Here is a 26173-nt window from a genome sequence, read left to right as displayed (position 1 = left end):
AAAATCTTTGGGGTTCTCAAAAACTGTAATCCATGGTGATCATCACAATTATAACAAATAAAGGCTTGTTATATCTCACTTTGCAAGTTTCTATAACATTAACTTCACATTTGAAGATGAATTGCTGACCTGAATGGATCTTTGCACATTCCAATTTTGAAGTTTCACCTGTATTTTTATACATATTTACATGAATGACAGGTTAAAGGATTATTTAAATTCATATTAACAGCTGATTTCAAACAAATCAATGGACTAATTAGTTTTTTAGTGCATGTCAACATACCAAGTGTGTGTGTATGGGGCGGCCAAGTTGAGTTTAGGGTGGGATGGGGGGCCTAAAATTTGGGGCTACGCCCCATGAATTGATGAAGGTGGACCCCGACTTAAACAAGTTGAAAAACTTATTGGGGTGTTACCATTTAGTGGTCAATTGTACTGAATATGTACTGTACTGTGCAATCTACTAGTAAAAGTATCAATCAATCAATATGGTTTTAACCTAAAAGTCAACTGTACTTCTGTAAAACTATAATCCAAAATATTTGTTGAAAATAGTGAAATCCACAAACTGAGTCAATCTTTATCATCATTAATTTATTCAGTATATTTACAAAATTAGGAAAAAAACAAGAACAACCTTAACAGTTTTTCTGCGAAACAAAGCCCTGGGGTTTGACCGTTAGTTGAATGGATTGCCTGTTGGAAGCACACAATGCCTCCTACTTGATTTAATCTGTGCATTCAGGATCAATCTCTGTAGTCATGCAGCTCAACAACCTTTAACCTGCAACCCATTACTTCAATCCCCACAATTGTTGAGGTCTTTACTATTGGAACTTTTGGGGAACACACACGCACAGACAGGAGAGCTTAGCACACTATGCTCTAGTACAGGCCTGGGCAATTATTTTGACTCAGGGGCCACATTTAGAGAAAAGAAATGTGTCTGGGGGGTGGTATATCTATTTTTAGGGACACTAATACAAATATTCATAATAATGTCTGATTGAATGCTAAAACATTATGACAGACTGCCTTAAAAAAATGTAATTTTACATTTTTCTATGAACGATAAAACAATGAATATTGACAAGATATGAACATCACACCCCCTTTTCATCGACAAAATAAACCCACCTACATTATGATATATCTGACATATCACTAAGCTTTACAGCTTTGTTTATGAAAAACTCCTTCCGTGTCTGTGGAGACGCTTCCCGCCCACACTGCTTGGTGCCTCGTCTGAGCTGCTGTGACCTGGATGACCATAGTGACTAATTAGATGACCATAGTGACTAATTAGATGACCATAGTAACTAATTAGATGACCATAGTGACTAATTAGATGACCATAGTGACTAATTAGATGACCATAGTAACTAATTAGATGACCATAGTGACTAATTAGATGACCATAGTGACTAATTAGATGACCATAGTAAATAATTAGATGACCATAGTAACTCATTAGATGACCATAGTAACTCATTAGATGACCATAGTAACCAATTAGATGACCATAGTAACTAATTAGATGACCATAGTGACTAATTAGATGACCATAGTAACCAATTAGATGACCATAGTAACTCATTAGAGGACCATAGTAACTAATTAGATGACCATAGTAACTAATTAGATGACCATAGTGACTAATTAGATGACCATTGTGACTAATTAGATGACCATAGTAACTAATTAGATGACCATAGTAACTAATTAGATGACCATTGTGACTAATTAGATGACCATAGTAACTAATTAGATGACCATAGTAACTAATTAGATGACCATTGTGACTAATTAGATGACTATGGTAACTAATTAGATGACCATAGTAACTAATTAGATGACCATAGTAACTAATTAGATCACCATAGTAACTAATTAGATGAGCATAGTAACTAATTAGATGACCATAGTAACTAATTAGATGACCATAGTAACTAATTAGATCACCATAGTAACTAATTAGATGAGCATAGTAACTCATTAGATGACCATAGTAACTAATTAGATGACCATAGTAACTAGTATATCATCCATAGTTGCAGATTCCAAGCATTGAAAGACTTAGTATAGTTGAAGACTTCCGGTGGTTCGAAAAGATGAGTGCACATCATAACGGCAGCTAAACATTCCATCTTAAAGATCTAAATAAATTATTTGGGAATGTCCGGCAGGCCAGATTGAAAAGCTTAACGAGCTGCATGTGGCCCCGGGGCCTTAATGTGCCCAGGTCTGGTCTAGTACAGTGGGGATGAAAACCTCATGGACCACCCACTGAAAGCGAACGTCAATATTCACGATAAAACAAATGGCGGCTCGGGGAAAAGACTTTTGCAGGGTTAACCGACACTAGATGAAAACTTAAAGGCATTCAGGAATCATCTCCAACACTCCAAATGAAGGGAACATTACAGTGAGGTAATAATCAATTCTAATGAGTTGTTTTGTGTAAGCAATGAAAGAATGATCAACAATTATCACATGAAGAAAGTAATTGGATAAGTTGCAGTAAGTCCTGTAGACAGACAAGTGTTTGAGGACGATTACACTACTAGCACAACAATGACCTGACGGGTATTGGATACTTTTCACTAACTTTGCAGTATTTTAAAATAGTGCTTAGAGAGGGGCAGTGCTTAGTAAGCTCAGTTGGAGGGAATGCAATTAAAAAAAGGCATTTATGTTAAAATGTCTCTCATAAGTGTTGGATTGTAGCAGCTTCCTTTCATTTCACTGCCACGCTCCCACCAGACCTTCTTTTCTTCATCTTCAAGGCCGGCATGGCCACACACAATTGAGCCGCTGCCTCGTCACATGACGGAGCACTGCTCAGCCGCGCCGCCGCCAACGCCTGCTGGAAGGTTGAGGGACTCCATGTCGAAGTTTAAGCCAGGAGGCTGCAAGGGAAGGGGAATGATGTCATACCTGAATCAAAAAATATGATCTATATGGTTTGATGACTGAAAAAGTTCAATCTCCACACGAGGGCTGGGCGATATATGGATATACTCCATATATGTCGCGGGTTTGTCTCTGTGCGATACAGAAAATGACTATATCATGATATTGGAGTATAAGTTCTCACGCAGTTGCTTTTAGCTGCGGGCATTACACTACATGCTCTTCCCACTCTTTCATGTCTCTGCTTCTCAGAGACATGAAACAAGCGCACCTTCTTGCATACGACACATGCTCCAGGCGAGCAGACAGGTAGCGACATGGTAACATTAGCTGTGATGCTAACGGTGTGGTGCGGGTGGTAATACGAGAGAGAGAAGGTGCGAATCTGGTAACAAATAAAGGAAGAATTAATTCCCAGGAAAAACAGCAGGGGGTCCATTGTCTGGCGGTGGTTTGGCTTCAAGCAGGAAGATGTTGAACAATTATGCGGCAAAAGCGTTGCTACAAAGAGTAGCACCTACTACTAATGTAGCATCATTTGAAAAGTCACCCACGAGGGCAGGGGTGCCCAAACTTCTTCTGCAGGCCAGCTACTTTTCAATTGACCAGGTGGAGGAGATCTACCTCATTCATAGATATCATTTATATGTTTTTATTTATGAAACATACATTTTTCAAAACAAAAATAAAGGTTTTTAATGATAATGCAATAATGTTTAACACATATAGAGTCCTTTCTTTCATGAAGACAAGGATAAAAGTTGGAGTATTACCTGATTCTGATGACTTGCATTGATTGGAATCCGACAGTAGTGCGGATAACGTCAGCATTTTCAAATGGAGGACAAAAGTCCTCCTTTCTGTCCAATACCACATGAAAGTGCTTGCTTTTTGGCATCTTATTTGTCCAACTTCCATACTCCTTTTTATACACTTCAGAAGAAATCCATTAGCTCCGTAGCTTGCTAGCTTGTGCACGCCAGCCTTCTGAGACTCTTATTTTGTTAGCACAGGCAAGAGGAAGCAGCGCTTTTATTGTGAAGATAGGAACTGTGCAGTCGGTCTTTAGAGTTTTAACAGCAGGTACGGCGCGAATGTGTTGAAATAAAAAGTGTTTCTGGCCTTCCTGTCTATCATGTTTTCTTAATAATGAGCTGGCAGCAGCCAGCGTCATCTCACAAGGCCTTCAGGTGTCGTGAATGTCAATCAAGTGACGTCTTGGTGAAGATTGATCATCGCTCATTTTTAGGCCTATTTTTTTGAATGCCTGGCTGGTGATCGACTAACACATCCTCCACGATTGACTGGTAGCTCGCGATGGACATAATGGGCACCCCTGCGCTAGAGGATGAAGAGTGCTTGAAACTCCACATGTCAACATCTCCGTTCGGTGCCACACCAACAAAATGCCGAAGCAACTATTTCCACATCAACACCGTATGAATAAAATAGTCAACAGCAGAAGAAGACAACATCCGCAGGAACCTACCACATAGTGAAGGACATCCATCCATCCATCCATTTTCTACCGCTTATTCCCTTTCGGGGTCGCGGGGGGCGCTGGCGCCTATCTCAGCTACAATTGGGCGGAAGGCGGGGTACACCCTGGACAAGTCGCCACCTCATCCCAGGGCCAACACAGATAGACAGACAACATTCACACGCACATTCACACACTAGGGCCAATTTAGTGTTGCCAATCAACCGATCCCCAGGTGCATGTCTTTGGAAGTGGGAGGAAGCCGGAGTACCCGGAGGGAACCCACGCATTCACGGGGAGAACATGCAAACTCCACACAGAAAGATCCCGAGCCTGGATTTGAACCCAGGACTGCAGGACCTTCGTATTGTGAGGCAGACGCACTAACCCCTCGGCCACCGTGAAGCCCCTAGGAACCTACCACATAGTGAAGGACATACACTATTGGATTTCCTTTTATGCAGCTCATTTTTATTTGACAATTATTGAAATATCTTGTGTGACATCATGCACAAAAGTGCACTTTACTTGTTTTAAACTATTGTAGTGGTGTTCTGTACAAGAAGTGAACTTTAATTTAGTGTTGTTTTGATATGTCATCTTAGTGACATCATGCACAAAAGTGCACTCATAGCTTGTTTTAAAATGTCTCTGACAATCTTTCACTTTCTGTTTTGAAATGACATGAATGTTTGTGCCACTGCTTAATAACTGCTTAATAAATACTCTTTTAGTTGTGATTTCCCTCTCTGCATGAAAGTTTAAAATGTGCATATATTAATGCAGTAGGAAGAAGAATGTTTGAATGTAGACACATAGAATCATCATACTGCTGTCATTATATGCATCAAGTGTTCATTCAAGGCTAAGGCAAAATATGGAGATATATATCTTGTATTGCGGCATGGCCTAAAAATATTGAAATATTAATAAAAGGCCATATTGCTCAGCCCTACTTCACACAATTTTATTTGAATTTTGGACTATATTTTGCTTAAAAGATCTCTTGCCGCCTCGTGTAACCTGCCTTCCGCCCGATCGTAGCTGAGATAGGCTCCAGCGCCCCCCGCGACCCCGAAGGGAATAAGCGGTAGAAAATGGATGGATGGTCCATTGCCACATCACGCTTCAAATATCAGGGGCTTTAGCACACCACATTTTTAAAGGCATATTGTACATATCTTTGGCCTAAATTAAGTGTTAAATTAACCCTCATTTAAGACTAATACAGTCGTGGTCAAAAGTTTACAAACAATTTTAATAATTTATTTAATTAATGATACATTTAAATAAATATTTAAAGATGTTTTTTATTTACTTTTGTCCCATTTGACTGTCCATAGAAGTCATGCTAAAAGCAGAGCCAGGTGTGTGAGGAACATGCAGAACATGAACTGGAATCCCCTAAAAGAGTTGGCGGACTAAAAAAGTTAATTTTTTGTATTTATTATACTTTTTAAAACATCATTATAGAGCTACTGATTGAATGAGGAGTGTTTTCCACGTATTGCAAAGTTGGCCCCTGTTGGCCACCGTACATGCAGGTGCTGTATGTAAAAAAAAACGTTGATATTCCTTCTACAGAATGTTGCGGTGTGCATGGTTCCGTGCCATGGGGTTTTTCCTCATGTAAAATATGTGCATGGGCTCAATAAAGTTGGGGAAACACCAACATTAGATGAATGGATTACTAGAACATTCCATGTGTAGGAACTTACCGCGTCTCCTGCTAGTTCTTTGGGTGGTTGGCCGAGGTCTTGTAGCTGTGAACAAAAACAATGTGGTATTGGTGCAGAAATGAAACAACTGGAAATATGCCACGCATTAAATTGTATGTTCCAAATAAACTGACACTGAATTAAACTCAACACTATGTTAACGTTTGAAAGTTTTTTCATTGCCAAGTGATGGTGGTTTACCAACTCAAAGGTGAGCCAAACGTAGATGGCGCTCTCTCACCTTCTGCATGAGGTCCATGATGCTTTCAAATGCACCTTCCTGGTCCTCCTCCTTCTCAAAGTGCAGGCAGATGTCCCCCATGACCTTGGCCTGCTGCTCATAGCGCTGAAAGTCCTCTGGGGTTAGACTGGCCTTGTTGGCCTCCAACCACTCTGGATACTGACAAGAGCAACGTTTATAATTATTTTTTGTTTAATCTTATTTAATTAGAAACTTGAATTGCCGCATTTTGTTTTGAAGTAGAACCCGTCCAGGTAGACAGACAGATGGGTCGCCAGAAGAGCATGGGCTCAAACACCACTGTGACCAGCACGAGGAACAAGGTTTTGCCCAAGGACACAGTGACCTAGGTTGTATACTGGACAACACTCTCTCGGCTGAAATTAAAAGCAATCACCAACATTAATAATAAAACTAGATTTTTGGCCAGGATTTCTGCGTTTATCAACGGGGATACGATTAAGACCCTTGCCAGTGCCCTCATACTAGGGGTGTAACGGTACACAGACATTTCGCTTCGGTACGTACCTCGGTTTAGAGGTTACGGTTCGGTTCATTTTCGGTGCAGTAAGAAAACAACAAAATATAAATTTTTTGGTTATTTATTTACCAAATGTGTAAATAATGGCATAACACACATATATACACACAGGGTCTATTGCCAGGGTTAATGTGGTCAACTTACCTAAAATAAAAACTAAATAAGGCTCAGAATGGTTTAACAAAATCTTTCTACATATAAAGTGCTTATTTTGATTGATTGATTGAGACTTTTATTAGTAGATTGCACAGTACAGTAAATATTCCGTTAAATTGACCACCAATAAGTTTTTCAACTTGTTTAAGTCGGGGTCCACCTTCATCAACGTTAAACTGCCTCAAGTTGTTGCTCAGATTAAATGAAATGACAACTTTTCTTCTACATATAAAAAGTGCAACATTAAACAGCTTCAAGCCAACTCAGCTTCAGATTAACTTTTCTTTCCCCGCCAGCCTGGCTAACTTGGCAGCAAGAGGATATATGGGCTCTTTGTTCATCCACCATAGAAGTGGGTCAAAATCTATTTTTTAATGCAATTTCGACTTAAATCTGCCGCTATAAAAACATGTTTTTGACTCGCCGATGAGAGGCTGCTTGAATGCGCTGGTGATGCTTCAAATGGGTTAGCATGTGTTATGTGTGTGTGGCCCTTTAATATGTGACAGCATGTGCGATGAGTGTGTGGGCGAGCGAGGTGAGGGAGCGGTAGGTGAGTGTGGGGAGTGGCTAGTGTTCTGTTGGATTGGCTGTGTGCAAGACCCCAATAAAGCCACGATTTACAACTAATCGCCGGACTCTTCATTTATCCTGGAGTCCGGAGCTGTGGAGACCCACTGCCGGGTAGAGTGAAGGGTGTTGCCCCCGAGAATACACCAGCCTTGGAGGAGTGTCTACTCTGCGCTCCTCGAGCCAGAAGCAGGAAAGGTGCAAGACATGTTTGACGTGTTGTCAGAAGCAGCTGCTGAACAATGTCGGCAAACCTCCGTCCTCCATGGTTGTATCACACAGCCAAAGTGTTCCCAGACGGGAGATCTTAACGAGGCAGGAGGGTCTTTCAGCTCTGGCTTTTACATGTTGTCCTAGCCCGGTCACTGCTAGCATGTGTACTCGTTCGGTACACCTCCGAGCCGAACCGAAACCCCCGTACCGAAACGGTTCAAAACACATACATGTACCGTTACATCCCTACCTCAGACAGTGTCATTTTGACTACACCTGCACGTCATGGTTCACCAGTATCCCCAAGCCAGTAAAAACAAAACTGCAAACTTCCCAAAACAAGCTGGTGAGACTCCTGATCAACCTCCCATACAAGACTCACCTGACTCAAGCCCACTTTACCAAATTGGGATGGCTTGCAGTTGAGGAAAGAGTACACCAAATCGCAAAGTGCATGGTATTCAAAATACTCAGAAACTGCCGATAATATCGGACTGCCGATAAAAGCTTTAAAATGTGATATGGGTAATTATCAGTTTCAAAATTCATGACTTTTTACAAAATTGAAATTCCTCCACCAGGTGGCGGGTCTCTCACTTAGAGATAGGGTGAGAAGCTCTGCCAGCCGGGAGGAACTCAAAGTAAAGCCGCTGCTCCTCCACATGGAGAGGAGCCAGATGAGGTGGTTCGGGCATCTGGTCAGGATGCCACCCGAACGCCTCGCTACTGAGGTGTTTAGGGCACGTCCGACCGGTAGGAGGCCACGGTGAAGACCCAGGACATGTTGGGAAGACTATGTCTCCCGGCTGGCCTGGGAACACCACAGGATCCCCCGGGAAGAGCTGGACCAAGTGGCTGGGGAGAGGGAAGTCTGGGCTTCCCTGCTTGGGCTGCTGCCCCCGCGACCTGACCACAGATAAGCGGAAGAAGATGGACGGATGGATAAAACGCTGCTGTACGGAGTGGTACGCGGACGTAGGGAGAAGTACAGAGCGGCAATAAACCTTAAAGGCACTGCCTTTGCGTGCCGGCCCAATCACATAATATCTACGGCTTTTTTCACACACACAATTGAATGCAAGGCATACTTGGTCAACAGCCATACAGGTCACACTGAGGGTGGCCGTATAAACAACTCGAACACTGTTACAAATATGCACCACACTGTGAACCCACATCCAACAATGACGACAAACACATTTAGGGAGAACATCCGCACTGTAACACAATATAAACACAACAGAACAAATACCCAGAACCGCTTACAGCACTAACTCTTCTGGGACGCTACAATATACACCCCCCGCCCCCCCACCTCAACCCCGCCTACCTCAACCTGAGCATGTCCCAAATTCCAAGCTGCTGTTTTGAGGCATATTAAAAAAAAATAATGCACTTTGTGACTTTAATAATAAATATGGCAGTGCCATGTTGGCATTTTTTCCATAACTTGAGTTGATTTATTTTGGAAAACCTTGTTACATTGTTTAAAGCATCCCGCAAAATTAGGCATACTAATGTGTTAATTCCACGACTGTATGTATCGGTTGATATCGGAATCAATAATTAAGAGTTGGACAATATCGGAATATGGGGTATCAGCAACAAAGTCATTATCGGACATCTCTAAATAAAATAATCACTTGCTTGTAGCGCCAGTGCCAAATCAACTCTTTATCTACAAGAGGTAGCTTGTTTCAACAGATCAACTTCTGGTCAAATTACTTTGTTTACACTTTTTCCAAATGCGCATACAAAAGTGCATTTGGGCCTATGCATGCTTTTACTGGAGTCTGATAAACAACACATTTTACTTGCAGTGTAAATATCCAGCTAGAAAAAATTTTTTTTGGGGAAAAGATCAGATTTGGGCTACTTTGGGCCTGCAGTGTACCACCAGTCTAGCATGCCGGGAGCTGGAATCGATCCAGGAACCCTTCAATCGAAAATGATACCAACCTTAGCTGTAATCTCCTTTAAGGACGGATAAAGCACCTCCTTGGATAGAAGATTCTGCATGATGGACTGCATGATTGGCAGGATGTTGCCGTCGTCGCCGCTCCCGCCGGCCTCAGCATTCTCGTCCAAGCCCAGGCCTCCAAGAGCTTTGACAAGATCGTCTCCGGCGAGTCCCGAACTCTGCAGACAAACAAGCATGCGAGTGACTTTTGTTGGGTTGAATCCCGACCGGTGGTTTCCACCTGCAGGTTGTCTGCGTTCTTGGCGAGGCCGTGGAGAGTTTCCTTGAGGCATGAGGTGAACTCTTGTTGGGAGGCGGTGTCAGTGCCTGCATAGAATAAAAGCACCATTACTAACACAGCAAAGCAACACAATTCAAAGAAAAAAAGGCCAGTAAACTAAACCCACCAACTTTGCCGGCCGCTTCTGAGAGTTTTTGAAAGTGCTGGAGCAGGTCGGGCTCCTCCTGGGCCAGCTCAGTCATGGCCTTCTCCCATTCCTGCTGGGCTTGGGCGGCCATGTCGCCCTTGAAGAGCGTCTCGAAGAGCTTGCAGTCCTCAAGCAGCGGCGGCTGGGCGGGAAGACAGAAAAAAAATGCATGAAATATTATTCCACTCACATTTTTTAGCATGCTCTGGTGTCAAAAAGGTTGTTGACAGCAGGTTTTTACTCGAAAAGGCTTTCAAAGATGTTTTAGCCCAAATGACTGATGGTCAGCGGACACCAACCTTCTCTGCTCCATGGCTGGAAGAGGAGGAAGGAGCTTTAGATTCAGGAGGCACAGGTGCAGATGTTTTGTCAAAGTCATCCAGCGCACCTGACAGTTGCAAAAACAACATTTTACCACCAATTAACTCAACTCCTTGTGCTCCATTAAGCAGTGCCAAAGAAGACTGGACACACAAAACTAATGTTGGACAAAGGGCTACTAGAGCTGCGTGATATCATTGATAAGGATAATATGATATAGGCTGACAACAAAGCTTTTATTACTATCGTTATATTTTGACAATGCATGTTGATGACACAATCTAGATGTCCATCCATCCATCTTCTTCCGCTTATCCGAGGTGGGGTCGCGGGGGCAGCAGCCTAAGCAGGGAAGCCCAGACTTCCCTCTCCCCAGCCACTAGGTCCAGCTCTTCCCGGGGGATCCCGAGGCGTTCCCAGGGCATCCGGTAGAGAAAGTCTTCCCAACGTGTCCTGGGTCTTCCCCGTGGCCTCCTACTGGTTGGACGTGCCCTAAACACCTCCCTCGGGAGGCGTTCGGGTGGCATCCTGACCAGATGCCCGAACCACCTCATCTGGCTCCTCTCCATGTGGAGGAGCAGCGGCTTTACTTTGAGTTCCTCCCGGATGGCAGAGCTTCTCACCCTATCTCTAAGGGAGAGACCCAAACTCATTTGGGCCGCTTGTACCCGTGATCTTGTCCTTTCAGTCATAACCCAAAGCTCATGACCATAGGTGTGGATGGGAACGTAGATTGACTGGCAAATTGAGAGCTCTGCCTTCCGACTCAGCTCCTTCTTCACCACAACGGATCGATACAACGTCCGCATTATTGAAGACGTCGATCTCATGATCCACTCTTCCCCCACTCGTGAACAAGACTCCTAGGTACTTGAACTCCTCCACTTGGGGCAGGGTCTCCTCCCCAACCCGGAGATGGCACTCCACCCTTTTCCGGGCGAGAACCATGGATTCGGACTTGGAGGTGCTGATTCTCATCCCAGTCGCTTCACACTCGGTGAAAATCCCGGTCAGATGAAGCCATCAGGACCAGATCATCTGCAAAAAGCAAGAGACCTAATCCTGCAGTCACCAAACCAGAACCCCTCAACAACTTGACTGCGCCTAGAAATTCTGTCCATAAAAGTTATGAACAGAATGGGTGACAAAGGGCAGCCTTGGCGGAGTCCAACCCTCACTGGAAACGTGTCCGACTTACTGCCGGCAACGCGGACCAAGATCTGACACTAGATGTGTCCTGCAAATATAACAGCAACAAGCACAGGGAATAAGCGGTAGAAAATGGATGGATGGATGGAAGCAAACACCCGCGTATTCAACGCAATGTAGTGTCCTCGCTAGCAGCTAAGATACGTCTACATAGCCGCTTCTATGTGAGCAACCCTGGAAAATAAACGGTTCCAAACAAGTAACAATATCACTGAAGGACGAGGAATGGCGAGACATGCTACATTACACACTATAGGAGGATACAATAATCTACGCTAACCCCTACAATGGAGCTCCAGAAAGAAAACAGATGTGGGTGAATCGATACAAATATGGACAGTAATACAGAGTATAGTATCAGTATACGGTTGATACTACGGTGATTAGATTATCATACAATATTTTATGTTTTTTGTTAATATTTACAAACTCAGGAAATAAGTCCCTAGACACAGGGGGCTTTAAGGGCTGTGTAAAAAGTAAGAAATAATCTAAACTGTTTATTTATATTGTATGAGAGGCGTCAGATGATGTGGTTTGAGCGTCTGGTCAGGATGCCACCCGAACGCCTTCCTAAGGAGGTGTTTCGGACACGTCCGACCGGTCGGAGGCCACGGGGAAGACCTAGGACACGTTGGGAAGACTATGTCTCCTGGCTGACCTAAGAACGCCTCGGGATCCCCCGGGAGGAGCTGGACCAAGTGGCTGGGGAGAGGGAAGTCTGGGTTTCCCTGCTTAGGCTGCTGCCCCCGCGACCCGACCTTGGAAGAAGATGGATGGATGTAAAAGTAGTAGTGTTCTTGTTCTACTGCCAAACAAAACCTAATGGTACAAAGTGCATGATCTGTTATGATCTAAGGAATCCTAGCACCAAGTTCTTAGTCAAACTCAACAGTGTTCTTGCTCCACCCGAGAAGAATAATCCCTGAAAGATTGAATATCATGGACTAATTGGACTTTTGACTCCAGTTACCTCATGAATCACATGTGTGTGTGTGTGCAGAATCGCCCTACAATACACTTTGGATTACAACTTTCAACACGTCTGACCATCTTCACATTATGTTAAAGGCCTACTGAAAGCCACTACTAGCGACCACGCAGTCTGATAGTTTATATATCAATGATGAAATATTAACATTGCAACACATGACAATACGGCCTTTTTAGTTTACTAAATTGCAATTTTAAATTTCCTGCTAAGTATCCTGCTGAAAACGTCGCCGTATGATGACACGTATGATGACACGTATGATGACACGTATGATGACACGCATGATGACACGCATGATGACGCGTATGACACGCATGATGACACGTATGATGACGCGTGCGCGTGACGTCACCGGTTGTAGCGGACATGTTCTTCCAGCACCGATCACGGCTAAAAGTCGTCTGCTTTAATCGCATAACTACACAGTATTCCGGAGGTTTGTATTACTGAATCTTTTATGATTTGTTCATTGAATAATAGAGAAGTCAAAGAAGAAAGAGGTAGGTGGGAAGCGGTGTATTGCGGCTGCCTTTAGCAACACAAACACAGCCGGTGTTTCCCTGTTTACATTCCTGAAGGTGAAGCTTTACTATGGAACAGAGCGGTCGAGCGAACATGGTTCCCAAACACATGTCAACCGACAGGTTTCGGTGAGAAAATTGTGGTAATAAGTCGGCTATTACCGTAGACATGAGCAGGGCTTGCGTCCTCCTGCAGCTGCGAACTCTCTCTTTTTTTTTTTTCCCCTAGTCCTTCACTCTCACTTTCCTCATTCACAAATCTTTCATCCTTGCTCAAATTAATGGGGAAATCGTCGCTTTCTCGGTTCAAATCGCTCTCGCTGCTGGTGGCCATGATTGTAAACAATGTGAGGAGCTCCACAACCCGTGATGTCACGCGCACATCGTCTGCTACTTCCAGTACAGGCAAGGCTTTTTTATTAGTGACCAAAAGTAGCGAACTTTATCGTCGATGTTCTCTACTAAATCCTTTCAGCACAAATATGGCAATATGGCGAAATGATGAAGTATGACACATAGAATGGACCTGCTATCCCCGTTTGAATAAGAACATCTCATTTCAGTAGGCCTTTAATGGAAAAACTATCTTATGTGTTCTTGTGTGACAACAAGTGCTAAATAAGAAGTAATAATAACCCCGCCTTCCACACGAATGCAGCTGAGATAGGCTCCACCCCCCTCCCCAAAAGGGACAAGCGGTAAAAAATGGATGGCTGGAAGTCGAATGCTTTAAATGTAAAGTTACTTTATCAGCAGCCTGATTGCTGGCTTTCTACTGACGACAAGCGAACACACGGGCTTGTCGTGATGGAGGTGGATTGAAAAGGTTTAGATTATAAGCATACTGTCCAGTAGTTGGTCCAGTTATTGAAAAGGTTTAGATTATAACCATACTGTCCAGTAGTTGGTCCAGTTATTGAAAAGGTTTAGATTATAACCGTACTGTACAGTAGTTGGTCCAGTTATTGAAAAGGTGTAGATTATAAGCATACTGTCCAGTAGTTGGTCCAGTTATTGAAAAGGTGTAGATTATAACCGTACTGTCCAGTAGTTGGTCCAGTTATTGAAAAGGTGTAGATTATAACCGTACTGTCCAGTAGTTGGTCCAGTTATTGAAAAGGTGTAGATTATAACCGTACTGTCCAGTAGTTGGTCCAGTTATTGAAAAGGTGTCAATTATAACCCTACTGTCCAGTAGTTGGTCCAGTTATTGAAAAGGTTTAGATTATAAGCATACTGTCCAGTAGTTGGTCCAGTTATTGAAAAGGTTTAGATTATAAGCATACTGTCCAGTAGTTGGTCCAGTTATTGAAAAGGTTTAGATTATAAGCATACTGTCCAGTAGTTGGTCCAGTTATTGAAAAGGTGTAAATAATAAGCATATTGTCCAGTAGTTGGTCCAGTTATTGAAAAGGTTTAGATTATAAGCATACTGTCCAGTAGTTGGTCCAGTTATTGAAAAGGTGTAAATAATAAGCATATTGTCCAGTAGTTGGTCCAGTTATTAAAAAGGTGTAAATAATAAGCATACTGTCCAGTAGTTGGTCCAGGTATTGAAAAGGTTTAGATTATAACCATACTGTCCAGTAGTTGGTCCAGTTATTGAAAAGGTGTAGATTATAAGCATATTGTCCAGTAGTTGGTCCAGTTATTGAAAAGGTTTAGGTTATAAGCATACTGTCCAGTAGTTGGTCCAGTTATTGAAAAGGTGTAGATTATAACCGTACTGTCCAGTAGTTGGTCCAGTTATTGAAAAGGTTTAGATTATAACCGTACTGTCCAGTAGTTGGTCCAGTTATTGAAAAGGTGTAAATTATAACCCTACTGTCCAGTAGTTGGTCCAGTTATTGAAAAGGTTTAGATTATAAGCATACTGTCCAGTAGTTGGTCCAGTTATTGAAAAGGTTTAGATTATAAGCATACTGTCCAGTAGTTGGTCCAGTTATTGAAAAGGTGTAAATAATAAGCATATTGTCCAGTAGTTGGTCCAGTTATTGAAAAGGTGTAAATAAGCATACTGTCCAGTAGTTGGTCCAGGTATTGAAAAGGTTTAGATTATAACCATACTGTCCAGTAGTTGGTCCAGTTATTGAAAAGGTTTAGATTATAACCGTACTGTCCAGTAGTTGGTCCAGTTATTGAAAAGGTGTAGATTATAACCGTACTGTCCAGTAGTTGGTCCAGTTATTGAAAAGGTGTAGATTATAACCGTACTGTCCAGTAGTTGGTCCAGTTATTGAAAAGGTTTGGATTATAACCGTACTGTCCAGTAGTTGGTCCAGTTATTGAAAAGGTGTAAATTATAACCCTACTGTCCAGTAGTTGGTCCAGTTATTGAAAAGGTTTAGATTATAAGCATACTGTCCAGTAGTTGGTCCAGTTATTGAAAAGGTTTAGATTATAAGCATACTGTCCAGTAGTTGGTCCAGTTATTGAAAAGGTTTAGATTATAAGCATACTGTCCAGTAGTTGGTCCAGTTATTGAAAAGGTGTAAATAATAAGCATATTGTCCAGTAGTTGGTCCAGTTATTGAAAAGGTTTAGATTATAACCATACTGTCCAGTAGTTGGTCCAGTTATTGAAAAGGTTTAGATTATAACCGTACTGTCCAGTAGTTGGTCCAGTTATTGAAAAGGTGTAGATTATAACCGTACTGTCCAGTAGTTGGTCCAGTTATTGAAAAGGTGTAGATTATAACCGTACTGTCCAGTAGTTGGTCCAGTTATTGAAAAGGTTTAGATTATAACCGTACTGTCCAGTAGTTGGTCCAGTTATTGAAAAGGTGTAAATAATAAGCATATTGTCCAGTAGTTGGTCCAGGTATTGAAAAGGTTTAGATTATAACCATACTGTCCAGTAGTTGGTCCAGTTATTGAAAAGGTTTAGATTATAACCGTACTGTCCAGTAGTTGGTCCAGTTATTGAAAAGGTGTAGATTATAACCGTACTGTCCAGTAGTTGGTCCAGTTATTGAAAAGGTGTAGATTATAACCGTACTGTCCAGTAGTTGGTCCAGTTATTGAAAAGGTTTAGATTATAACCGTACTGTCCAGTAGTTGGTCCAGTTATTGAAAAGGTGTAAATTATAACCCTACTGTCCAGTAGTTGGTCCAGTTATTGAAAAGGTTTAGATTATAAGCATACTGTCCAGTAGTTGGTCCAGTTATTGAAAAGGTTTAGATTATAAGCATACTGTCCAGTAGTTGGTCCAGTTATTGAAAAGGTTTAGATTATAAGCATACTGTCCAGTAGTTGGTCCAGTTATTGAAAAGGTGTAAATAATAAGCATATTGTCCAGTAGTTGGTCCAGTTATTGAAAAGGTGTAAATAATAAGCATACTGTCCAGTAGTTGGTCCAGTTATTGAAAAGGTGTAAATAATAAGCATACTGTCCAGTAGTTGGTCCAGGTATTGAAAAGGTTTAGATTATAACCATACTGTCCAGTAGTTGGTCCAGTTATTGAAAAGGTTTAGATTATAACCGTACTGTCCAGTAGTTGGTCCAGTTATTGAAAAGGTGTAGATTATAACCGTACTGTCCAGTAGTTGGTCCAGTTATTGAAAAGGTGTAGATTATAAGCATATTGTCCAGTAGTTGGTCCAGTTATTGAAAAGGTTTAGATTATAAGCATACTGTCCAGTAGTTGGTCCAGTTATTGAAAAGGTGTAGATTATAACCGTACTGTCCAGTAGTTGGTCCAGTTATTGAAAAGGTTTAGATTATAACCGTACTGTCCAGTAGTTGGTCCAGTTATTGAAAAGGTGTAAATAATAAGCATACTGTCCAGTAGTTGGTCCAGTTATTGAAAAGGTGTAAATAATAAGCATACTGTCCAGTAGTTGGTCCAGTTATTGAAAAGGTTTAGATTATAACCATACTGTCCAGTAGTTGGTCCAGTTATTGAAAAGGTTTAGATTATAACCGTACTGTCCAGTAGTTGGTCCAGTTATTGAAAAGGTGTAGATTATAACCGTACTGTCCAGTAGTTGTTCCAGGTATTGAAAAGGTTTAGATTATAAGCATACTGTCCAGTAGTTGGTCCAGTTATTGAAAAGGTTTAGATTATAACCGTACTGTCCAGTAGTTGGTCCAGTTATTGAAAAGGTTTAGATTATAAGCATACTGTCCAGTAGTTGGTCCAGTTATTGAAAAGGTGTAAATAATAAGCATATTGTCCAGTAGTTGGTCCAGTTATTGAAAAGGTTTAGATTATAAGCATACTGTCCAGTAGTTGGTCCAGTTATTGAAAAGGTTTAAATTATAACCGTACTGTCCAGTAGTTGGTCCAGTTATTGAAAAGGTGTAAATAATAAGCATACTGTCCAGTAGTTGGTCCAGTTATTGAAAAGGTTTAAATTATAACCGTACTGTCCAGTAGTTGGTCCAGTTATTGAAAAGGTGTAAATAATAAGCATACTGTCCAGTAGTTGGTCCAGTTATTGAAAAGGTTTAGATTATAAGCATACTGTCCAGTAGTTGGTCCAGTTATTGAAAAGGTGTAAATAATAAGCATATTGTCCAGTAGTTGGTCCAGTTATTGAAAAGGTTTAGATTATAAGCATACTGTCCAGTAGTTGGTCCAGTTATTGAAAAGGTTTAAATTATAACCGTACTGTCCAGTAGTTGGTCCAGTTATTGAAAAGGTGTAAATAATAAGCATACTGTCCAGTAGTTGGTCCAGTTATTGAAAAGGTTTAAATTATAACCGTACTGTCCAGTAGTTGGTCCAGTTATTGAAAAGGTGTAAATAATAAGCATACTGTCCAGTAGTTGGTCCAGTTATTGAAAAGGTTTAGATTATAAGCATACTGTCCAGTAGTTGGTCCAGTTATTGAAAAGGTGTAAATTATAACCCTACTGTCCAGTAGTTGGTCCAGTTATTGAAAAGGTTTAGATTATAAGCATACTGTCCAGTAGTTGGTCCAGTTATTGAAAAGGTTTAGATTATAAGCATACTGTCCAGTAGTTGGTCCAGTTATTGAAAATGTTTAGATTATAAGCATACTGTCCAGTAGTTGGTCCAGTTATTGAAAAGGTGTAAATAATAAGCATACTGTCCAGTAGTTGGTCCAGTTATTGAAAAGGTTTAGATTATAAGCATATTGTCCAGTAGTTGGTCCAGTTATTGAAAAGGTTTAGATTATAAGCATACTGTCCAGTAGTTGGTCCAGTTATTGAAAAGGTGTAAATAATAAGCATATTGTCCAGTAGTTGGTCCAGTTATTGAAAAGGTTTAGATTATAAGCATACTGTCCAGTAGTTGGTCCAGTTATTGAAAAGGTTTAAATTATAACCGTACTGTCCAGTAGTTGGTCCAGTTATTGAAAAGGTGTAAATAATAAGCATACTGTCCAGTAGTTGGTCCAGTTATTGAAAAGGTTTAGATTATAAGCATACTGTCCAGTAGTTGGTCCAGTTATTGAAAAGGTTTAGATTATAAGCATACTGTCCAGTAGTTGGTCCAGTTATTGAAAAGGTGTAGATTATAAGCATATTGTCCAGTAGTTGGTCCAGTTATTGAAAAGGTTTAGATTATAAGCATACTGTCCAGTAGTTGGTCCAGTTATTGAAAAGGTGTAAATAATAAGCATATTGTCCAGTAGTTGGTCCAGTTATTGAAAAGGTTTAGATTATAAGCATACTGTCCAGTAGTTGGTCCAGTTATTGAAAAGGTTTAAATTATAACCGTACTGTCCAGTAGTTGGTCCAGTTATTGAAAAGGTGTAAATAATAAGCATACTGTCCAGTAGTTGGTCCAGTTATTGAAAAGGTTTAAATTATAACCGTACTGTCCAGTAGTTGGTCCAGTTATTGAAAAGGTGTAAATAATAAGCATACTGTCCAGTAGTTGGTCCAGTTATTGAAAAGGTTTAGATTATAAGCATACTGTCCAGTAGTTGGTCCAGTTATTGAAAAGGTGTAAATTATAACCCTACTGTCCAGTAGTTGGTCCAGTTATTGAAAAGGTTTAGATTATAAGCATACTGTCCAGTAGTTGGTCCAGTTATTGAAAAGGTTTAGATTATAAGCATACTGTCCAGTAGTTGGTCCAGTTATTGAAAAGGTTTAGATTATAAGCATACTGTCCAGTAGTTGGTCCAGTTATTGAAAAGGTGTAAATAATAAGCATATTGTCCAGTAGTTGGTCCAGTTATTGAAAAGGTGTAAATAATAAGCATACTGTCCAGTAGTTGGTCCAGTTATTGAAAAGGTTTAGATTATAACCGTACTGTCCAGTAGTTGGTCCAGGTATTGAAAAGGTTTAGATTATAACCATACTGTCCAGTAGTTGGTCCAGTTATTGAAAAGGTTTAGATTATAACCGTACTGTCCAGTAGTTGGTCCAGTTATTGAAAAGGTGTAGATTATAACCGTACTGTCCAGTAGTTGGTCCAGTTATTGAAAAGGTGTAGATTATAACCGTACTGTCCAGTAGTTGGTCCAGTTATTGAAAAGGTTTAGATTATAACCGTACTGTCCAGTAGTTGGTCCAGTTATTGAAAAGGTGTAAATTATAACCCTACTGTCCAGTAGTTGGTCCAGTTATTGAAAAGGTTTAGATTATAAGCATACTGTCCAGTAGTTGGTCCAGTTATTGAAAAGGTTTAGATTATAAGCATACTGTCCAGTAGTTGGTCCAGTTATTGAAAAGGTTTAGATTATAAGCATACTGTCCAGTAGTTGGTCCAGTTATTGAAAAGGTGTAAATAATAAGCATATTGTCCAGTAGTTGGTCCAGTTATTGAAAAGGTGTAAATAATAAGCATACTGTCCAGTAGTTGGTCCAGTTATTGAAAAGGTGTAAATAATAAGCATACTGTCCAGTAGTTGGTCCAGGTATTGAAAAGGTTTAGATTATAACCATACTGTCCAGTAGTTGGTCCAGTTATTGAAAAGGTTTAGATTATAACCGTACTGTCCAGTAGTTGGTCCAGTTATTGAAAAGGTGTAGATTATAAGCATATTGTCCAGTAGTTGGTCCAGTTATTGAAAAGGTTTAGATTATAAGCATACTGTCCAGTAGTTGGTCCAGTTATTGAAAAGGTGTAGATTATAACCGTACTGTCCAGTAGTTGGTCCAGTTATTGAAAAGGTGTAGATTATAACCGTACTGTCCAGTAGTTGGTCCAGTTATTGAAAAGGTTTAGATTATAACCGTACTGTCCAGTAGTTGGTCCAGTTATTGAAAAGGTGTAAATTATAACCCTACTGTCCAGTAGTTGGTCCAGTTATTGAAAAGGTTTAGATTATAAGCATATTGTCCAGTAGTTGGTCCAGTTATTGAAAAGGTTTAGATTATAAGCATACTGTCCAGTAGTTGGTCCAGTTATTGAAAAGGTGTAAATAATAAGCATATTGTCCAGTAGTTGGTCCAGTTATTGAAAAGGTGTAAATAATAAGCATACTGTCCAGTAGTTGGTCCAGTTATTGAAAAGGTTTAGATTATAACCATACTGTCCAGTAGTTGGTCCAGTTATTGAAAAGGTTTAGATTATAACCGTACTGTCCAGTAGTTGGTCCAGTTATTGAAAAGGTGTAGATTATAACCGTACTGTCCAGTAGTTGTTCCAGGTATTGAAAAGGTTTAGATTATAAGCATACTGTCCAGTAGTTGGTCCAGTTATTGAAAAGGTTTAGATTATAACCGTACTGTCCAGTAGTTGGTCCAGTTATTGAAAAGGTTTAGATTATAACCATACTGTCCAGTAGTTGGTCCAGTTATTGAAAAGGTTTAGATTATAACCGTACTGTCCAGTAGTTGGTCCAGTTATTGAAAAGGTGTAAATTATAACCTTACTGTCCAGTAGTTGGTCCAGTTATTGAAAAGGTTTAGATTATAACCGTACTGTCCAGTAGTTGGTCCAGTTATTGAAAAGGTGTAAATAATAAGCATATTGTCCAGTAGTTGGTCCAGTTATTGAAAAGGTTTAGATCATAAGCATATTGTCCAGTAGTTGGTCCAGTTATTGAAAAGGTTTAGATTATAACCATACTGTCCAGTAGTTGGTCCAGTTATTGAAAAGGTGTAAATAATAAGCATACTGTCCAGTAGTTGGTCCAGTTATTGAAAAGGTTTAGATTATAAGCATATTGTCCAGTAGTTGGTCCAGTTATTGAAAAGGTGTAAATAATAAGCATACTGTCCAGTAGTTGGTCCAGTTATTGAAAAGGTTTAGATTATAAGCATATTGTCCAGTAGTTGGTCCAGTTATTGAAAAGGTGTAAATAATAAGCATACTGTCCAGTAGTTGGTCCAGTTATTGAAAAGGTTTAGATTATAAGCATATTGTCCAGTAGTTGGTCCAGTTATTGAAAAGGTTTAGATTATAAGCATACTGTCCAGTAGTTGGTCCAGTTATTGAAAAGGTGTAAATAATAAGCATATTGTCCAGTAGTTGGTCCAGTTATTGAAAAGGTTTAGATTATAAGCATACTGTCCAGTAGTTGGTCCAGTTATTGAAAAGGTTTAAATTATAACCGTACTGTCCAGTAGTTGGTCCAGTTATTGAAAAGGTGTAAATAATAAGCATACTGTCCAGTAGTTGGTCCAGTTATTGAAAAGGTTTAAATTATAACCGTACTGTCCAGTAGTTGGTCCAGTTATTGAAAAGGTGTAAATAATAAGCATACTGTCCAGTAGTTGGTCCAGTTATTGAAAAGGTTTAGATTATAAGCATATTGTCCAGTAGTTGGTCCAGTTATTGAAAAGGTTTAGATTATAAGCATACTGTCCAGTAGTTGGTCCAGTTATTGAAAAGGTGTAAATAATAAGCATACTGTCCAGTAGTTGGTCCAGTTATTGAAAAGGTTTAGATTATAAGCATACTGTCCAGTAGTTGGTCCAGTTATTGAAAAGGTGTAAATAATAAGCATATTGTCCAGTAGTTGGTCCAGTTATTGAAAAGGTTTAGATTATAAGCATATTGTCCAGTAGTTGGTCCAGTTATTGAAAAGGTTTAGATTATAAGCATACTGTCCAGTAGTTGGTCCAGTTATTGAAAAGGTGTAAATAATAAGCATACTGTCCAGTAGTTGGTCCAGTTATTGAAAAGGTTTAGATTATAAGCATATTGTCCAGTAGTTGGTCCAGTTATTGAAAAGGTGTAAATAATAAGTATACTGTCCAGTAGTTGGTCCAGTTAATGAAAAGGTTTAGATTATAAGCATATTGTCCAGTAGTTGGTCCAGTTATTGAAAGGTGTAAATAATAAGCATACTGTCTAGTAGTTGGTCCAGTTATTGAAAAGGTTTAGATTATAAGCATACTGTCCAGTAGTTGGTCCAGTTATTGAAAAGGTTTAGATTATAAGCATATTGTCCAGTAGTTGGTCCAGTTATTGAAAAGGTGTAAATAATAAGTATACTGTCCAGTAGTTGGTCCAGTTAATGAAAAGGTTTAGATTATAAGCATATTGTCCAGTAGTTGGTCCAGTTATTGAAAAGGTTTAGATTATAAGCATATTGTCCAGTAGTTGGTCCAGTTATTGAAAAGGTTTAGATTATAAGCATATTGTCCAGTAGTTGGTCCAGTTATTGAAAGGTGTAAATAATAAGCATACTGTCTAGTAGTTGGTCCAGTTATTGAAAAGGTTTAGATTATAAGCATACTGTCCAGTAGTTGGTCCAGTTATTGAAAAGGTGTAAATAATAAGCATATTGTCCAGTAGTTGGTCCAGTTATTGAAAAGGTTTAGATTATAAGCATACTGTCCAGTAGTTGGTCCAGTTATTGAAAAGGTTTAAATTATAACCGTACTGTCCAGTAGTTGGTCCAGTTATTGAAAAGGTGTAAATAATAAGCATACTGTCCAGTAGTTGGTCCAGTTATTGAAAAGGTTTAAATTATAACCGTACTGTCCAGTAGTTGGTCCAGTTATTGAAAAGGTTTAGATTATAAGCATACTGTCCAGTAGTTGGTCCAGTTATTGAAAAGGTTTAGATTATAAGCATATTGTCCAGTAGTTAGTCCAGTTATTGAAAAGGTTTAGATTATAAGCATACTGTCCAGTAGTTGGTCCAGTTATTGAAAAGGTGTAAATAATAAGCATACTGTCCAGTAGTTGGTCCAGTTATTGAAAAGGTTTAAATTATAACCGTACTGTCCAGTAGTTGGTCCAGTTATTGAAAAGGTGTAAATAATAAGCATACTGTCCAGTAGTTGGTCCAGTTATTGAAAAGGTTTAGATTATAAGCATATTGTCCAGTAGTTGGTCCAGTTATTGAAAAGGTTTAGATTATAAGCATACTGTCCAGTAGTTGGTCCAGTTATTGAAAAGGTGTAAATAATAAGCATACTGTCCAGTAGTTGGTCCAGTTATTGAAAAGGTTTAGATTATAAGCATACTGTCCAGTAGTTGGTCCAGTTATTGAAAAGGTGTAAATAATAAGCATACTGTCCAGTAGTTGGTCCAGTTATTGAAAAGGTTTAGATTATAAGCATACTGTCCAGTAGTTGGTCCAGTTATTGAAAAGGTGTAAATAATAATCATATTGTCCAGTAGTTGGTCCAGTTATTGAAAAGGTTTAGATTATAAGCATACTGTCCAGTAGTTGGTCCAGTTATTGAAAAGGTTTAAATTATAACCGTACTGTCCAGTAGTTGGTCCAGTTATTGAAAAGGTGTAAATAATAAGCATACTGTCCAGTAGTTGGTCCAGTTATTGAAAAGGTTTAAATTATAACCGTACTGTCCAGTAGTTGGTCCAGTTATTGAAAAGGTGTAAATAATAAGCATACTGTCCAGTAGTTGGTCCAGTTATTGAAAAGGTTTAGATTATAAGCATATTGTCCAGTAGTTGGTCCAGTTATTGAAAAGGTTTAGATTATAAGCATACTGTCCAGTAGTTGGTCCAGTTATTGAAAAGGTGTAAATAATAAGCATACTGTCCAGTAGTTGGTCCAGTTATTGAAAAGGTTTAGATTATAAGCATATTGTCCAGTAGTTGGTCCAGTTATTGAAAAGGTGTAAATAATAAGTATACTGTCCAGTAGTTGGTCCAGTTAATGAAAAGGTTTAGATTATAAGCATATTGTCCAGTAGTTGGTCCAGTTATTGAAAGGTGTAAATAATAAGCATACTGTCTAGTAGTTGGTCCAGTTATTGAAAAGGTTTAGATTATAAGCATACTGTCCAGTAGTTGGTCCAGTTATTGAAAAGGTTTAGATTATAAGCATATTGTCCAGTAGTTGGTCCAGTTATTGAAAAGGTGTAAATAATAAGTATACTGTCCAGTAGTTGGTCCAGTTAATGAAAAGGTTTAGATTATAAGCATATTGTCCAGTAGTTGGTCCAGTTATTGAAAAGGTTTAGATTATAAGCATATTGTCCAGTAGTTGGTCCAGTTATTGAAAAGGTTTAGATTATAAGCATATTGTCCAGTAGTTGGTCCAGTTATTGAAAGGTGTAAATAATAAGCATACTGTCTAGTAGTTGGTCCAGTTATTGAAAAGGTTTAGATTATAAGCATACTGTCCAGTAGTTGGTCCAGTTATTGAAAAGGTGTAAATAATAAGCATATTGTCCAGTAGTTGGTCCAGTTATTGAAAAGGTTTAGATTATAAGCATACTGTCCAGTAGTTGGTCCAGTTATTGAAAAGGTTTAAATTATAACCGTACTGTCCAGTAGTTGGTCCAGTTATTGAAAAGGTGTAAATAATAAGCATACTGTCCAGTAGTTGGTCCAGTTATTGAAAAGGTTTAAATTATAACCGTACTGTCCAGTAGTTGGTCCAGTTATTGAAAAGGTTTAGATTATAAGCATACTGTCCAGTAGTTGGTCCAGTTATTGAAAAGGTTTAGATTATAAGCATATTGTCCAGTAGTTAGTCCAGTTATTGAAAAGGTTTAGATTATAAGCATACTGTCCAGTAGTTGGTCCAGTTATTGAAAAGGTGTAAATAATAAGCATACTGTCCAGTAGTTGGTCCAGTTATTGAAAAGGTTTAGATTATAAGCATACTGTCCAGTAGTTGGTCCAGTTATTGAAAAGGTGTAAATAATAAGTATACTGTCCAGTAGTTGGTCCAGTTAATGAAAACGTTTAGATTATAAGCATATTGTCCAGTAGTTGGTCCAGTTATTGAAAAGGTTTAGATTATAAGCATATTGTCCAGTAGTTGGTCCAGTTATTGAAAGGTGTAAATAATAAGCATACTGTCTAGTAGTTGGTCCAGTTATTGAAAAGGTTTAGATTATAAGCATACTGTCCAGTAGTTGGTCCAGTTATTGAAAAGGTTTAGATTATAAGCATATTGTCCAGTAGTTGGTCCAGTTATTGAAAAGGTTTAGATTATAACCGTACTGTCCAGTAGTTGGTCCAGTTATTGAAAAGGTGTAAATAATAAGCATACTGTCCAGTAGTTGGTCCAGTTAATGAAAACGTTTAGATTATAAGCATATTGTCCAGTAGTTGGTCCAGTTATTGAAAAGGTTTAGATTATAAGCATATTGTCCAGTAGTTGGTCCAGTTATTGAAAGGTGTAAATAATAAGCATACTGTCTAGTAGTTGGTCCAGTTATTGAAAAGGTTTAGATTATAAGCATACTGTCCAGTAGTTGGTCCAGTTATTGAAAAGGTTTAGATTATAAGCATATTGTCCAGTAGTTGGTCCAGTTATTGAAAAGGTTTAGATTATAACCGTACTGTCCAGTAGTTGGTCCAGTTATTGAAAAGGTGTAAATAATAAGCATACTGTCCAGTAGTTGGTCCAGTTCTGCGTCGTGTCCGCTTGCTTCTTCTTCTTCTCCTGCTGCTGCTGCTGCTGCTGCTGAGGTCGCCATGACGGACTCTCCTCCAAACCGGACCTGCTTCCTCGTGTCGCTCGGAAATGACGTCCAAAGGGAGACGTGTCGTGACGTCATCACGGCAGTCATTTCATTTGTAGCGGCAAAACAGCGGCCTCT

The 26173-nt window shown here is 39.6% G+C and overlaps 1 protein-coding gene across 1 annotated transcript; it reads right to left on the bottom strand.

Annotated features, from left to right (window-relative positions):
* Window positions 1-576: 576 nt before the first annotated feature.
* On the bottom strand, window positions 577-26050 carry pex19 (peroxisomal biogenesis factor 19). The gene is made up of 8 exons (XM_061921090.1): window positions 25963-26050; window positions 10523-10611; window positions 10203-10365; window positions 10037-10122; window positions 9795-9974; window positions 6356-6514; window positions 6115-6159; window positions 577-2912 (listed from the first exon to the last, which is right to left on the bottom strand). The coding sequence occupies exons 1-8, from the start codon at window positions 26048-26050 to the stop codon at window positions 2826-2828; spliced, it is 897 nt and encodes a 298-aa protein (XP_061777074.1). The 3' UTR covers window positions 577-2825.
* Between the last annotated feature and the right edge of the window lie 123 nt (window positions 26051-26173).

Source organism: Nerophis ophidion, linkage group LG14 (genome assembly GCF_033978795.1).
Source record: "Nerophis ophidion isolate RoL-2023_Sa linkage group LG14, RoL_Noph_v1.0, whole genome shotgun sequence".
Taxonomy (NCBI): domain Eukaryota; kingdom Metazoa; phylum Chordata; class Actinopteri; order Syngnathiformes; family Syngnathidae; genus Nerophis; species Nerophis ophidion.
This window is presented reverse-complemented; position numbering and strand designations above follow the sequence as displayed.